Raw genomic sequence first — 17,724 nt, 5'->3', positions numbered from 1 at the left:
TCGCCCTAAAATATTTTGTATTAAGGCGAGACTCCCAACATTTTATGTTTACTCTTTTTAGGGTAAAAAAACTTTCATATCTTACATATTCGCCGTAAAATAGTTTGTATTAAGCCGAAAGCCCCAACTTTACCGTTTAATTTTTTTAGGGTAAAATTTAGTGCCCTTTGGTAAACAAGGCTGCAAGGTAAAATCTTGTGTGAAATCACCGAGAAGGCGGGAAATTACATATATCATTTTTTTTTTCCTAATTTATACTCACACACTTTCTTTCCACAAATTGTTTGTACTCAGGAAGAGTCAAACATTAAACTGACCTAAAATTATTGTGTAAAATTACATATATCATTTAAACACAAGTTTTAGAGGAATGAAAGAAGTAGATAGAATGTAAAATTATTGTTTAAAAACTGAAGGGCATCTAGACCAATGGTTTAACCTCCCCCATTTTCAAAGAGGAGGGGAAGGGTTTGAGCCTGGTGCGGACAAAACGTGAATGTGAATTGTGTTTCTTGTTAATGTAAAAAAAATATTTTAAAAAAATATCAAAAAAAAAAAAATTAAAAAAAAAAGAACTTAAGCAAGGAATAGAATTAGAGGATAGTAATAATTTCTATTGTGTTTGAAAGTGTTGAGAAGAAAATAAGTTTTCACCTGTGAATAAAATTTTAACTCTATCATTTCATTCCTTATAGAAAAAATAAATAAATAAAATATTGGTTAAAGGGTTAAGCCATCTTTTATTTGCCTTTCTTTTCACTCCTCACATTTAAGTTAAGGCTTGCTCTTTGTGCAAAATAAAAATTTCATTTTAGATTATTAACAATTTAACATTAATGGATTATTTGTTAACATCAACAAAAATTTATACATGATAGAATCTTCAATCTTGCAATTTATTGAAACTATTTCATATATTAAAAGTATCATGTTACACCATCAAAGTATGAAAACTAGTTGAAGATGATTATAAATGCATTGAACAAATATTATCAATCAATATTTAAAAAGTAGAATTTTTTATTACTTGTGTTGGTAAAAAAATATATATATATTATCTCATAAGTTATCATATATCTATCCATATAAGTCATTGATTTTGTGTTCTCTTTTTAATTTTTAGGCTGTTGATATTAATGGTGTCGGACTTTTTAAAACACCCTATAATGTACTACCGAATACATACAATCTTGGATCGCATGTGTTCACCGTCAACATGTTATGCATCAATTGCCTGTGAAATTAGGTTATCTTAAGTAATGAGGGAGCTAATCCAAGGAGTAGGTGACCACTATCCAAGCAACCAAATGAGCATATACCCATTAAAAGCCCTATCTAATTCAAGACAACAGCTGGAAACTGCATGCTTTATAAAGTAACAGCTTCAAGATATGAGCCATACTTTGAAAGGACACATAGAAAGCCTGGTCAAAAAAAGGTTAAGTAGGAGATGTCATAATCAAACCAGCCTAGCTAACAAAAGGACACTCCAAAGTTACATATATAATAGCAAATGACTCTCTTCTCCAACTACTTCAAGTTGGCATTTTATGACAGAGGGCTTGCCACTAAAATTTAGATAAGAATTTATCATAGAAAATGACCCGGATTACCATTTTTTTTTTTTTTTTTTTTTAAAAAAAAGTGGGAAGGATTTGAACATAAAATATCTTAAGGCTATGTTTGGTGGGCATAAAATTAGAGTTTTGGAATTAGAATTGGAATTAGTTGAATTGAAGGAAAGCAACTAAGAAAATTGAACCAATTTTTTTTTTCTAATTCCACCAATTCCAAAACTCCAATTCCATGCCGCCAAACATAGTCTAATGGTGTGTTTGGCTGTATGAAATTGGAGCCTTGGAATTGAAAATAGTGGAATTTGAAAAAAAATTAGTTCAATTTTCTTAGTTGTTTTTCTCAAATTCCAATTCCAATGGTCCAATTTCATTCAACCGAACACACCCTAAGCCAGGGATGGATCTACTGCCGGCTCAGTTGGGGTACCCACTGAAATTTTTTATTTTTGCATTTTGTACCACTAAAGTTTTATTTTTTTGCATTTATACTCATAAAATTTTAAAATTGCCCCCATTGAAATTATGAAGAACCCCTCTATATAAGTTTGCCCCACCTCACATGATATTTTAAATCCGTTGCTGTCCTAAGCTATGTTCTACTGTATGGAGTTGGAGCTTTGAAATTGAACTTAGTGGAATTGGAGAAAAAACAACTCAAAAAATCAAACTAAAATTTTCTCCAATTCCATGCAGTCAAGAATTTTCAACTTTGAGAATCCCTTTAGTATTGACCCATTGCAGTACCAGAACAAAGGTGACATACTAACTCATAGGAAGTGTTATCCCAATTTTGCAGATCCAACTTTGGGGCTGTTTTTCACGCTTATAATGTAGTCCTCATTCTATAGCATTCTAGTGGCGGAAGTGATTTTTAATTTTAAACTCTGTAATTTTGTTTTGCTCTTCATCATAATGAAATGTAAGTGATTATGTAGACTTAATTCAAATTTGAAGTGAACCACGTAAATATTTGTGTTTTGAAGATAGTTTAAAATTTATGTTGTGCATGTTTATTTTCTTTTATCTTTTTTTTTGGGGGGCAGAAGGTCTAACTTGTGTTGCAAAAATAATATATGGTGGGCATGATGGACCATCAATAACCCACATGGTAGGTGAATTCACCAACCTAATGCCAAAAAAAATCAAACATGTCATGTTCAAGTTTTCTGGATTTGGTACTTTATAATGGCTGATTAACTGCACCATTGAAAAGTAGCAATTGTTGCCCTCCAGCTCTCTTCTCTTAGATGAAAACTTACTAATTTGTTGATCATGGATAATCTTTTCAAATGTTTTGATTTTGATTGGAACCATTTTGGGCAAAAATTGGAAACATGATTGGATTTAAGTTTTAGGTGGCATTAAAAATAGTAATTCTTTTTATAGTGGAGCAATGCAATGATCTTTAATTTGGGGTGCATAAAAAATATATATGTAATTTGGTATATTCCTTTTGTTTTGTCTGTGCTTGTTTGTTTTCTGGGAAAGCCAAAAAAGTTGTTAGACAATGGTGTCTTATCATATGTACAAAATAAAGTGTTTTGTACCATTTGTCTAGGTCTTATTCATTTGTCAATCCTTTTTTTATAATTTACTAAAGCCACAATCTAATGCAGAAATTTGCAGATGAAATAATTTCAGTTACAAATTTGATTCTAACATTAAGCATAATGAAAATTGAAAGGGAACAAAATTGATTCTTCTAACCAAAAAAATAAAAGGAAAACATTTAATAAGGAAGCATTCCAAAACACTCCATACAAATTACAATATGAGAATAGGAGTTTTGTGGAAGCTTAGTGGACACGACACACACACCCCATTCTATCCCTTTTTCCTTTTCTATTTCCTTTTCTATTTTATTAGCGAAGAAACAACTCACCTACCAGCCACTTTATTCTACTAGCCATTTTATACCTTTGAATAATTTCCAAACTTTGAATGCACGCAAACCACACGTGCATCATTTAAACCTAAACTCGTCTCATCTTCGGTGACTCGAATCAAAGATCAGAGAGGAGTACTCACAAAAACCTAAACAGTTGAGGTGTCCATGCAGGCTTATAATTGATCTGTGAACTAATAAAATAAACTAGTGGTGAGATATCAATGTCACTTCCATATATTGTATGAAACTAGTGGTCTAGGTCTAGTTACAGAATACCACAAAAGCAACTTAATGAATTTCACCAGCTATTGGTCTGAATGCTGAGCTAGTGAATTACAAATATACACCTCAAATGACTTTATACCAATAATGGTCAAATGATATTATAAGGAAACAGAAATTCAAATTATTTTGATCCATACACAACAGCCAAAAAAAAAATAATACATGATGAAGCATACTGGATGAGAATCAAAATGGAACAATAACATGCCAACATGGTCACACTGCGTCTTAATAAAATACACACAGTGGACATTTTGTATTTCAGTATTTGTGTTTGTAATGCAACCATTTTTTAACAAGTATGATCATGCCCAATTACTTGGTAGTAGATAATAATAAATAATAAATAAATAAATAAAAAATCTGTTCCTGTTATTTTGCTCTACATCAGAAATAAATTATAGTTACTGAGAGAATCTTACCTTGATAAATATATATTCTTATCCCCACAAAAAAAAAAAAAAAAAAAAAAAAAGTGTAATATGAAAGTATATTCTTCTCCTATTCCCATTTAGACCACACTCAAACTTGCTAAAAATGTATCATTTCTAGGTTTGCCATAGAGTCTATCTCAAAATCAGCAACATTCATCCTTCCCAAAATGTAGCATCCCATAGCCACCTGATTTTGTTTACAGGCTATAGAAATAAGAAGAGGTTCCCCATCACCAGAGGGAGGGGGGTGGGGAAGAAAAGAACAAATTCAGCAAATATTTTGCCAACCCACACTAAATGATCATATCAAAAAAAAAAAAAAAGAAAAAAACATGAACTAAGTTTGCTTGCCACATCCTGTGTGACATACATTATACAATGTAATGAACTTCCGGTGTGCACCTGCCCAGAATTTTTATAAAAAAAATTAACTTAAAAAAATAACTTCCACTGTGTAAATGACTTTCCAAAGGAAACGAGAAAAATAACCTCATAAATTTTTTAACTATTATATGTTTAAACACGGTATAGCAGCAGATTAGATTACAGGGACTCACGATCCAAGCAGCTTCTTCCATCTGGCATATCCTAGAACAAGCAGGAAAAGTAATATACAAGCAGCCGTAATAACTCCAACGAAGGTGGGAAATATCCCATGGGTGTCATACAGTTGACAATGTATGTTCATACCAAAAATCCCTGCTATAAGAGTCTCAGTAGCAATGGCAAATGATGCGATGGTCAGTGTCAATTGGAGTTGAATGAGTTCATTTCGCTGGTTGTCAAGTTGGATGTTGACATAATCTTCTGTGTCATCAATGTACTCACGAACCTGCAAAATCCATGGAGAAAAATTATTTAGTTATATTCAAGGGGGATGAACTAGACAGCAGTGATTCCTGAATAGAGAAACATCCTGGACTAATCAGCTTCTAATCATATAGAAAAATTATAGATATCACATTTTCACTGGTTTATTAGACTCGGTCACACTTCTTGTCCACATTGGGAAATAAAAGAACTACAACTCATAATGCAAAAAAAAAAAAACCTGTTAGATCAGTGTTATCAACATCACAACCTGCAAAACCAGCCAAACCACCTTGCACTAGGGCTTCAACTTAGAATCCCTGTCTATATACAACCAAATCCCAAACAAGCATATAAGAAAACAGTTAAGGCACAATAATTTTTTATATGGGATTGAAGTAAGGTTTTAGAATATCTGCTGAGGTTCCATTCCCAGAAAAGCTATATGGAGCACAAAATCACCCTTCCAAAGTGGCTACTTTTTCTGTGGACAGCTCATGGGTAGTTGGTGAATCATCTGTTGATTCATTGCACATAGCATGGGATAATTGATTACAGGTACTAGCTTTACGAGTAAGAATGATGAGACCTTATGCCACATGTTGGTTAATTGTCGGGTTCCGAAAGAGAGTGCGAACTCTTTGGGTTGCAGTGGTTCTTTCTTAATTCCATAATCAAGGTTTGGCTATCTAGAGGAGTGCTAAAGTGAGTCCAAGAATATGTCCAGTTCTTCAGACATTGCCTTTGTGGTGTGTGAAAGGGATGGAAGATACACTCCTTCGAGGTTGTGGAGATTACTGTTTTGAAACTGATGTATAGTCTATAGAGTTCTTGGTATTTTTTTGGTCATAAGACTGAAGTATATTCTATTGGTTCTCAGTATTTTTCGGTCACGAGGACTTCTGTTGTGATGAATTTTTTGTACAATTCTTTAGTGATACGTGAGTATAATTCCTAATAACTTTCTATATGCACTCCATGTTTATGTAGGCTGCAACATGTGGTGATTTCAGAGCACACTAACCTCGGATTCGGTCTAGAATCGCCGCCTGAGGTTGAAAATAGTGGAAAATGTTTCTACCTCAGCATGATTAGGAGCGTTGGAGGGGCCCTTTAAGGAGACTTAGATCTTTTTACGCATTACAAAGAGAGGGAAGGAAAAATTGCTTTGTACAGGAATTGAAGAATTGCTATAAATTCAGTGCCTTGATTTCAGAGCAAGGACTTCAGAATCAGGACTTTTGTCTCACTAAAGGTGATTGATAGGATCAAACAAAGGGTCCAATCAAAAAATTGTGAAGTAAAAAAAAAAAAAAAAAAAAAAAAAGAACCATTTATACGTCGGGACTCGGGAGTAGTGTTAAAAATTTAGAACACTCTCAGAAAGGACAATTATAAATTCAGTGAAAAGAGGCACTCCTAGCCCACCATTATTTGATCACGCAGAGCCTTAATAATTCCATTCTACAGCCCCCACCACCACCACCAAAAAGAAAAAAGGAAAAAAAATTTACATCAGGAATATATTGAGCTAAAATAGATTTTTTGATTTTAATGTAGAACTCGAAAAAAATAATAAATAAATAAAAAGACAAACTGAATTTAAAAAAGGAATTTGAAATGAATTCAAACGTTTAACAATAAGCAATATTTTTTATTTAGTTATAAGAACTATTAATAGATTTTATATATATATATATCAGAATAGATGTACTAATAATAGTGGATTTCTTTAAATTTCTTCAAGGTAAATAAATATAAGTGACTTAAAATTTTATTTGTTAAGGAAACTAGGGAAAGGGGAAAGAATCTCATTTTGATAATATAGTCAAAATCCTTTATACTATTATTGAAATGGAAAATTGCCAAAAATTCAAATCCATAAAAATAGCATTGAATATTTTTACAATTAACTGTTCAAAAAAATCAAGTATTAGCAGAAAATATACAAGACATGAACCTAATATTGATTCATGCTAAATCCAAAATTTAGAGGTAAGAGAACAATTGAGAGGGATTCACATATTTCTTTACACAAAAAGATATCTCACATAAGGAAACTGTTTAACTTAAAGTGCGGAATTAAGGTTGCCAAATTAAAATCCATCTAGGAAGCACGGACACTCCAAAATGGGCGAAGAATCCGTGTCCGACACGTGTCGGACACGGACACGCGTTGGACACGCCCCGACACGTGTCGGACACGCCAAAAAACGTGTCTGGAAATTTTTTTTTTTTTTTTTTAATTTTCGGACACGGCTCGGACACGGCTCAGACACGGCTCGGACACGCCACGGACACGGCTCGGACACGGCTCAGACAGCTCGGACACGGCTCGGACACACTTTTCTGGAATTTTTTTTTTTTAAAAAAATTTTTAATTCTGATATGTTAATTTTTTTTTTTTTTTTTTTTTTTTTTAATGCTGATATGTTCTATTTTTTGTTTTGTACTACCCTAAAGATGTTGATATATATATATATACTAACCTAAAGATGCCACAATTCGCCGTGTCCGTGTCCTAAAGATGCTGATATATATATATACTAACATATCAGTGATATATATATATATTCCAACCTAAACATATCAGTGTTTTTTTTTTAAAATTATTAATGCTGATATATATATATATATATATATATACACTATTCGCCGTGTCCGTGTCCTAATTTTTTTGGATTTGCCGTGTCGCCGTGTCTGTGTCGTGTCGTATCCGTGTCCCGTATCCGTGTCCGTGCTTCTTAGAAATCCATTCAGGGAACAAAACAATGTTGCCAAAATAAATTATGAAAGTTCAGCTGATGTTCATTGCTGGAGGAACTAACATAAAATGGTTTAATATACTTAATGCTTCTAGATTCAGCTCATGTAATAGTCAAGAAGAATAATACTCACAGAGAGTATCTTGTTACGAGTCCCATCTAGCTGCATGAAATAAGCCTCAAGCAACATCTCCAGATCCTCCACATCATGGTCATTCAAATTGTTGCTCGAGATCAAACTTCCACTCCTGATAGAATTCATATGACGAAGATGGGGTGCAGCAGTGGAAGCTGTAGCTCCCAACAAAGCCTCATATTGCTGATTTTGAATCCACTTCCTTGTCAAGTATAATTGTGCCATATCTTCATTGTCATCTAAAAGATGTTCAATTTCATCCCTCACCTATCATAACAGATGTTTAATCTTCAATAAAACAACAACACAACGTATAAATGAAGGCCGTCATTAGTTATATGCAACAAATGTCAAGGAGAATACTCATAGCAAGTGTAAAAACTAGTGGAGAATATGCTTTCTTCATTTGAAGTTGGCAATTAAGTTCCTTAAATTTTAGGAATTAAAACAGAAAGGCCTTGGCGCAGATTAGTATCTTGTACGTATGGGGAAGATGTTGAAGGATGGACTACATGTCCGGTTTCTATTGCGGGAGGAGTTGGGGCTTGGAAATCCATTCTGAAAGGATGGGATGCCTTTTCCTTTCATATCAGATTCAGAGTTCGTGATGGTAGTTGCGTTCGTTTTTGGGAAGATCTTTGGTGTGGGGACCAGCCTTTATGTCGTACATTTCCCAGATTATATGGTATTGCAGTTGATAAACATGCCATTGTAGCTAACTGTTATCAACTTGATAACAGTGGGAGAACGTGGAATGTTCATTTTCGGCCTTCATTTCAGGATTGGGAGTTGGAAGAGGTGAGCATTTTCTTGGATCAATTGTATCGGCAAGAAGGAATTGGAAGGGGTTATGACAATTTGATTTGGATTCCCTCCTCTCACGGGCGTTTTGCAGTAAGGTCTTTGTTCTTATATCTGTCCAATTTTGCATCCTATGATTTTCCATGTAAGACTATTTGGTGTTCTATGGCTCCTACTAGGGTGGCATTTTTTGTATGGACTGCTGTTTGGGGTAAGAGAGGAAAAGGGGAAATCTTTTTGTTAATTGGTGTTGCATTTGTAAGCGGGATGGGGAGTCAGTCAATCATCTCCTAATGCATTGCTCTGTAGCGCACGATTGCTGGAATTTATTTCTTGCCCTATTTGGCATGTGTTGGGTAATGCCACGCTCTACTAAGGAGTCGATTCATGCTTGGAGAGGTTGTTGTGTGAGTAAGAGTGTTCGTGCTTATTGGAGATCTGTACCACATTGTATTTGGTAGTGCATCTGGAAGGAGTGAAATAGTATAACGTTTGAAGGGAAGGAGTCGTCTATAGCAACTCTGAAACTTTTTATTATTCGTTCTCTTTTTAATTATGTGAACAGAAGTTCGTGTTCCTCTTCTGTGATTTAATTTCTTTTTTGGATTCTTTGGGGCCTTAGACCCCGGTTTCTCTTATGTTTACGGGACGCGTTCCCCTATTGAATGCCTTTTTTAATTTTTTATTACTTATCAAATCCAAAAAAAAAAAAAAAAAAAAGAAAAGCATTATTTTAAAATGGGATACTTTATACACCATATGCAAATCAGGAACCTTCGAATGCATCTATCATTCTATTGTACAATTTTAAACTTTGACGCATATGAGAGTCTTTCTTTTAGGAAACCAAAGGACAGGAACCACCAAAAACAAAGTTCCATATCCAACTTTTTGGAATGTAATTATCACATGCAGCTTAATTCTGAGTGTAGTAAATCTAACTGACCTTGCACCTCCAGCCAACAACTTGGAAGTGCGCCCATATTCTAATCACGTGATAAAAACCACAAGTGAACCTAAATGAATGAGAAATGCCTTGTGAAGCATGCTGCTAATTTAAAAAAAAATGGACCATGCATGGTACGATAAGTTTTTTTTTTTCCTGAATGGTACGATAAGTTTACATGTGTGTCTTGTGATAAATGCTCTCAAGGTTGACAGGGTCATAATTCTTAATAAAAAAAGCTTCTAATACTTGGTGAAAATTGAAGCAAATTACATGTTCCACAAAATGAAGCATCCATTTGTCAATTTCCCCAAAACCTATCTGTAAAAGGTGCCTGACACCGTTAGAGTTGGTTCAAGTTAGAGCCAATCAGTAATTAAAATTGACACATACCAGCTCTAGAGAAACCAACTTAGAATCATACCATCGTTGAATACAAGCAAATGAATGCTTTAATTAAATTTTCGTATGAAAAGAAATGAAAGTATAGCATCATTTCTCATATTGGTTTGTGTATGGGGGGATGTAATACTAGTACTCATACTCTCAATCAGAAGATTTGTAGAAGTTACTGCACAATGGTAACAAGCCTTTTTTAAAAAAAAAAAAAAAAAAAAAAAAAAAAAAAAAAAAAAATTATTCATAATCTCCAAGAAGTGGGAGAAAGATCATTTAGAGTAGCTGAAAATTTAGAATCACTTAAATAAATCAATTGTAAACATGGGAACTGATTATGCAGCATCTTAATTTGTAAATAAAATATAAGGAAAGGTCAATGTGGCACAGCTAAGAGCAAGAGGAGGCAATCCATTTCCGTTTCACAGTTCCTCCATGGTGGTAGAAGGAAGTTCTTAGTAATTCTAATGTATTTTGATTTTAGAGCCTTGAGCTAGTTGCTGTGGGTAAGAATTGACTGGTAGGAAGGAAATAAAAATAAAAGTAAATGAGTTGGGTGACAAAAAGGGAAGAAAAAAAATAATTACTATTCTTTGCAAGCTTCATCTTGTATAAATTAAGAAATATTCCGTGACTTTAGACTTGGCCAGTTATAAACACAGTCTAGGGAGTTGGAAAAGTTTATTGTATGCAATAAGGAAACTGAAAATGAAATCACGGTCCTTACCAGAAGCTTTGTCAGTGATTCTTCAAGTAAAAGTGGAGCCATATACGTTTCGTGTCATTATAGAATTACTTGTCAAATGTCAATAACTGCAGTGTTTTGAAGTTGAGCAAATAAAAAGCCAGGGAGGATTCACTTTAACAATGAAGTGGTTGTCAATTTACAGAAATGTCGTCGGAGATAAATTTCTTGACCAGTATGCATTCTGTGGAAGTTGGTTGGCTATCAAGAGACTATCCCTCTACCTTTAAAATTGGGGATACTTGTGAAGGTTTACCAGAAATGGAATGGAATACTCTAATTACAGTCGAAGGGACATCAAATCAGCAGATTCGACTCGATTATGGAAATGCAGAATAGACGAATTTCATAATCTCTATAATTTAGGATCTATCTAAACCTACAGCTAGTTTGAACCAAATGTCAAAAGCTGAAAAACAAATGTGACATGGAGAATCTATTACTCTCAACACAATGGATATGACAATTTATGTTTTGAGTTACAACAGATAAATACAGTGAAAATGCGACTCGGTTAATTAACAGATGAAAAAGTGGTAGTGAAACATCTAAAGGTGATAACTGAAGTGGTTCGTAGCGTATTCATTGGGCCAGCCTTAAAAATTTAGGGTATTGCAAATCAAGAATCAGCTGAATACCCTTCACTGTTGATAACTCGAGAGAAGTTCAGATAAAAACTGTGTGAGGCAGAAATTACAGTATACCCTTTATCCCAAAGGCAACATTTGGTAGAGTAACCAATTAATGTATGACAGAAATTAGAAGTGGCATATATTAGAGATAAAATAACAGAAAGCAGACTAGGTGGTATTAATGTGCACGCCAATAAGTAAGAAAAGGAAATTTAGTTTGCATAGAAGAATATAGACGAAAAGGCCAGTCAAAAGTAACATTGGATGAAGCTACTAAAATTGATTTTTAAAAAATTAAATATAATAAGAGAAATGGCCTTATATAGAAAATAATGGAAAAAGAGAATTCATCTAAACACTCTTATTTGTTAGGATAAAGGCAAGGTTCATAATGATGATGACATATACATATTCTATCAAAATCATACAAGCAAAGGGAAAAGAAACAAATCAATATTTTACCTTTTGTACCCTCGCAAGCAAACGGGTAAGATTGCTTTTCAAACTCCGTACATGCTCAAGATTCTTGGTGCTAACATTCCTGGCCAGTTCATCCAACACTGGGTAAGCATCTCTCTCAAGGTCTGCCACACTGGAGTCCAAAAATGTACAGACGACCTCTAATGCAATCTCCAAAACTTGAAACTCAAATGGAAGCTCACATTGCAAACCTTCAACAGCTTCAGGGACTGGTAACCATTGTCCCCCGGTTGAAAAATGTGTTTCATTATTTTCTGCGGCATTTTGACCAGCTGCTTGAATTTTAAATGGGGTTTTCTGAGAAAGTTGTTGCCTTAGCTGATCGACAAATGGAAGAACCTCCTGGCAGAGAGGATCAAGCAATAGCACTTCTTCAGCTGTAACTATAGCCTTTATAAACTCTAAATTAACAACCATGGCTTTCTCTCTAGCTGCAAAGGGTAAGAAGACATTTAATTATCTTAGAAGAGCAAGAAAATCATATACAAGATGAAGCTCGTGGCATCTCACCAATTTATTAAAGGGGTTTGCCCTAAGGATGACTACTATATGTTAGACTTTATTTTCCCCTTATGTGTCCTCAACAAGCAACAATTCGCAATTCTCAAGGGCACAACAATAAATTAGACTGCATTAAAAAAAATAAATTAAAAAAATAAATAAATAAAAAGTCCTATAATGCTAACACGTGCCTCGTAATTACCGACAAGTGTTCCTGCATTAGTTTTGTGTATTGCTCATTCTTTATTGTGATCGCTGGTCTTCTAGACTGAAGCATCTTTGCTACTTTAATATTGTGAATTCAGTCGAAAACCATGTTTTCTAAGAAAGTCCATGCGTCAAGGAAATTTGTTGCTATGAAATTAATTAATAAGCATCATCGTGAAACCACAAAGCATCACCATCACCATTGCCATCATCATCAACAACAATTGTAACAGTAGAAACAACAGTAAAGAAAACAGAGGTAAAGCCGAAACTGAAATACAAAATACCTATATATATATATATATATATATATATATATATATTGAGTTTTTAAAATTTTTGGAATTGTAATGTCATCCCAGAAATGATTTTTTTTTTTTTTTTGATAAGTAAAAATGCAGTCATCCAGAAATGATAAACAGGTCGCGATTAATATAATTAGGAGTAAGCCCAGAAAAAACATAGAATTGTGTTGGTCTTACACCCAATATCAGACTTGCTTTTACTAAAATTCAGCAATCTTATAGGAATTGAAAAGTACAGTCTATTCTATCGATCATTCAATTGATATCAGAGGAACTACTATATATATATATATATATATATATATAATTAGACGATTATATGAGTAAATAACGATCCATTACCAAGAATATTGGAGGATTGAGAGAATACGGGGCCAAGAATTCGCAAATCCCTAGCCGGAATCGAAGCGCGCTTGATGATGGTACCCTTGTCGCATTCGATGAGCTCCGATTGGCCGAACCGGTCGAAACGCATCCACAGCCTCGCCCCTCCGGCCTTTTTCTTCGGCTTGGTCGACCCTCCCGCCGCCACCATGGCGGAGATCGAGTTATTGGCGGCGGCGGCGGCGGCCTCCAGCGCCGGCAGCATCTGCGGCGTCTCCGCCCCCTTCTTCTTCCGGCGACGGCTGGTCGTCCGCCGAAACGAGAATGGCCCCTTCCCCATTCTCTCTCTCTCTCTCTCTCTCTCTAAATCAAAACCCTCAAGTCTCTCCAACTTTCTCTTTCTAGAATTGTTTTCTTTTTGTCACTCTCTCTCTCTAGAAGGAGAGAAGATCGTCCCTCTCGTTCTCTTCCTCTTCTCCTCCTTCTCCTTCTTCCATACACACCTTATTGATGGATTGTTTGCTTTTTTCTTTTTTTCTTTTTTCCAGATTCAGGCGTGATTGTCAACGCTATGTGGAGCTTTTTATTTTTATTTATTAAAATAATGCATTACTATACAAATTTCAATTTTGTACTGTGTGCAATTGGAGAGTTTAGAGAGAGAAAGTGAAGTTAGAGTAGGGTTGTCGTCCCGTAATTGGAGGAGGTGACAATTGATCCTCACTTATTATAGCAAATCTTTTTAGAGATTGACCGTTAACCATTGATTTTTAAAAAAATTTCTTAAGCAGTCAATTCATGGTCAGAGTACGAGTCGTAGAGTTTTTTTTTTTTTTTTTTTTTTTTTTTTTTTTTTTGGGTTAAATTAGGACTCGTAGAGTTGATGCATCTTCAACCATTATTTTAAATTCTAAGTGAAACTCAATATTTATCATTTGGCATAATTTTAAAGGGCAAAAATCTTCTCAGCACCTCTCATTGAATGTTGTCTATGTACGATCCAATAAACACCAACTCAACATCTAAAATATATTTGGCTGTGATGAAGTCATCTTATTTATATTTGTCTTGTCATTGTTCTATAAACACCAACTCAACATCTAAAATAATAAAGTTAATGAACTCAATTTTGTTTTATCATGTACAAATACCATATACAAAAATTATATAAAAATATTTTATTCAATTATACACGGAACCTACTTCAGTAAAAACCCATTTAATTTTTACTTCTTCTCTTTTGTTCGTCTGTTTTTTTTTTTTTTTGCTTCTATTCTCTTCTTCTTATCTTGTACAAATACCATATACAAAAATTATATAAAAATATTTTATTCAATTATACGCGGAACCTACTTCAGTAAAAACCCATTTAATTTTTACTTCTTCTCTTTTGTTCGTCTTTTTTTTTTGCTTCTGTTCTCTTCTTCTTCCTTCATCCTCCTCTGATTTTTGGTGGGTAATGGAATTGGCTAGGTAAAATAATGGAATTGATTTTATGTTTCCTCCTATTTCCATATAACACACTTTAAAGTGGAATTGAATTTCAATTGATTTGAGCGAGAAATAAGATTATTATGTGAAAAAGAGAGGTAATGATGTATACTTATCATGAGAGATGATTATGGTTTGGTAATTAATGAATAATGATCTTGAATTTAAAGATGGTGATCAAAATTTGGGAGGAAATATGAGACAAAAACTTATTAGTTGAAAAATAGGTCTAAATAGTATGTTATTATTTTTTCACTTCTTGCTACTTATTTAAAAGCGGTCATTACCAAAGGAAATTTTGTGTATATGCATTACATATCTCAATTGGATAGATAAATTTAGAATTTTAGATTACAATAAATAAAAATCACAAATTCTTAAACATATATTATGTATTAATTGAATATTGTCTCAGAATATTTTCATAACACATCAAAAATATACTTCACAAAGTATCGTCTTCCCTTCGGTTGTTTATTAATAAAATTTATATGTATTAATTGAATATTGTCTCAGAATATTTTCATAACACATCAAAAATATACTTCACAAAGTATCGTCTTCCCTTCGGTTGTTTATTAATAAAATTTAATTTTGAAAAAAATATATATATAGTGATGTTTAATTTACGTTTCAAAAAAATATATATAGTGATGTTTAATTTACGTTTGAAACTCACAACTTTCTTTTAGACATTAATTTATATAGTAAGTGATACGTGTTACAAGTAATTTGTGATGCTAGATATAATTTACATTTGAAATATGTTTTCACTTTGACAATGGGACAATCTTCCACTGATAAAAGAAAGTTGATGGATTTATTTTCTCCCATTCTTTTTTATATTATTGTTGTATTATAAAGTTCATAAATAATATATGCTACAATTAAGTTGAGATGTATCATATAATTGATATTTGAAACATTGTACTTTAAAGTTATGAAGTTTTCAAGATATGTTTGTTTAATATTACGTTTAAAGATGGGTGATCAAGATTTGGGGGTAAATATGAGACAAAAACTTATTTATTGAAAAATAGGTCTAAGTAGCATGTTATTATTTTTTCACTTTTTGCTACTTATTTAAAAGCTGTCATTACCAAAGAAATTTTTGTGTATATTTCTTGAAAAATAGGTCTAAGTAGCATGTTATTATTTTTTTACTTTTTGCTACTTATTTAAAAGCTGTCATTACCAAAGAAAATTTTGTGTATATACATTATATATCTCAATCTTTTAACAAATTAAAATTTTGTGTAATTACATTCCCCAAAAAAAAGAAAAAATTTGTGCATTTCCCAAAAAAACAAATTTTGCACAATCATTCTATCTACAAAACAACACAGGCCTCAAAACATTCACTCCCCCAAATCTTGCCTCAATTAGTTGGTATCAATAAACATTTACTCCCCCAAATCTTGTCTCAATTAGTTGATACCCCAATTAGTTGGTATCAACAAACATTCACTCCCCCAAATCTTTGCCTCAATTAGTAGGTATCAACAATTCAACCCAAAAAAATGAATACGAAAAAAAAAAAAAAAAAATCAAATCCACAAGTCACCCTCCCCCGTATCTCCCCCCAATATCAGCATCAAACTACCAATCAAAAAGAAAAAAAAATTCAAATCAAATAATAACATTCACAACGTTGTCGCCAATTTCGGTTCGGTGACCTAGAAGCCTAATTCAAGTTTCAGTGACCAAATCACAAGCTCCCTACTGCAGTTTCAGTATGTTAACGAGCCTCCCAACACTGACAAGCAAAACCAACCAAACTAGACCCAGCAACCTCCATTGTTTCCAGCCAAGCTTCATTCATATCATTAATGTTCGGCAAAGCTCCGAGCTAGCACGAACAAGTAGAAGAAGCCCATAGTAGTAGCAGCATGCTCCAGTTGAGGCAAACATCAGTTCCGATTTATTCCAGTCGGGCAAACTCAATTAGGTATGTCACCATTGAAAAGGTTGCCGGAAAATTAGGAAGCTTGGTCAGATTCTTCTATAGCCGAATTCTTGATCAGCAGAGAGAGACTTGAATTTCAGAGGGAGAAAGGTCTAAATTTCAGAGGGAAATAATGAAGTAAAACTTAAGGATATAGAATAAAATTTTGGGGGGAATTTGAATTTCATTTTGTATAGAGAAGTAAGAATTCTTGTACAGATACAAAAGTTTGATATAGGTATGTATGTATATACAACTTATAAGGTAAATACCTTTTTTTTTTTTTAACTAAAAGTGCCATTTCAACATTTTACCCTTCCAAGGAAGTGAGAGGTGCTTGGAGAGGATTTTTCTCCAATATTAAATATGTCAAATTTAGTATATCAAAAAAGAGAAGTGATATGTCTTTCGATCTCAATTGACGACTTATCCTCCGAATACAACGTGGTTGGGAATGAGTCAAAAAGAAAGAGATATTTACGGGATTTTGTTTTAAGAGTTTCAATGTCATCCAACCACATTGTATTAGGAGGATGAGTCGTCAATTTTAATCGGAAGACCTATCTTTTCTCATCGAAAAATTGTATAGCAAATAAATTATTCTTATTATTTTAATATATGAATCTCAAGTATCATTAAAATTTTGCATAAATAAATATGAAAATATTAATACAGATATGCTAATATTAATAAATTCAACATATCAAGTGGAGTTCTAATACATAGATATGTCAAAATTTCATATGTTAATTTTTCACATCATACCTCAAAAGAATTGGACATAAAATTTGAAGATTCGGATGGAGATGCTCTTACAAGTTAAATTGTATTTGAATTGATATCAATAGTTCCTAAAAATTTGAAACCGGCAACTGAAATCATTGAGGCTTGGCATCGAACCAAACTATGAAAGAATGGTTATGTTCGATTTCAAATCACGGTTTTGTTCTGATAATTATTTTCAATAACCCGAAAAGAAACTGATATTTATTTTCATTATTTTTAAAAAATATATTTATATACTTGTGAATAATCTTATATTTGTAACACGTGTTA

The 17,724-nt window shown here is 33.3% G+C and overlaps 1 protein-coding gene across 2 annotated transcripts; it reads right to left on the bottom strand.

Moving 5' to 3' along the window:
• Positions 1-4,565: 4,565 nt before the first annotated feature.
• LOC132294377 (magnesium transporter MRS2-4) lies at positions 4,566-13,948 on the bottom strand. 2 transcript variants are annotated; one of them, XR_009478045.1, is made up of 5 exons: positions 13,251-13,948; positions 11,878-12,326; positions 7,893-8,162; positions 5,236-5,318; positions 4,879-5,016 (listed from the first exon to the last, which is right to left on the bottom strand). XR_009478045.1 is itself a non-coding variant. In XM_059792206.1 (4 exons), exons 1-4 carry the CDS (start codon positions 13,570-13,572, stop codon positions 4,738-4,740), a joined length of 1,320 nt encoding a protein of 439 aa, XP_059648189.1. In that variant the 5' UTR covers positions 13,573-13,947; the 3' UTR covers positions 4,566-4,737. The 2 variants fall into 2 exon arrangements, 1 of the variants encoding a protein (XP_059648189.1); XM_059792206.1 differs by lacking the exon at positions 5,236-5,318 and having other exon boundaries at positions 4,566-5,016; positions 13,251-13,947.
• Positions 13,949-17,724: the final 3,776 nt, after the last annotated feature.

The sequence above is a fragment of the Cornus florida genome, unplaced genomic scaffold, assembly GCF_030987335.1.
Source record: "Cornus florida cultivar Cherokee Brave unplaced genomic scaffold, ASM3098733v1 CherokeeBrave_3.0.0_Hap2_Chr02, whole genome shotgun sequence".
Classification (NCBI taxonomy): domain Eukaryota; kingdom Viridiplantae; phylum Streptophyta; class Magnoliopsida; order Cornales; family Cornaceae; genus Cornus; species Cornus florida.
The sequence above is the reverse complement of the archived record's forward strand: the minus strand, read 5'-3'. Positions and strand labels throughout refer to the sequence as shown.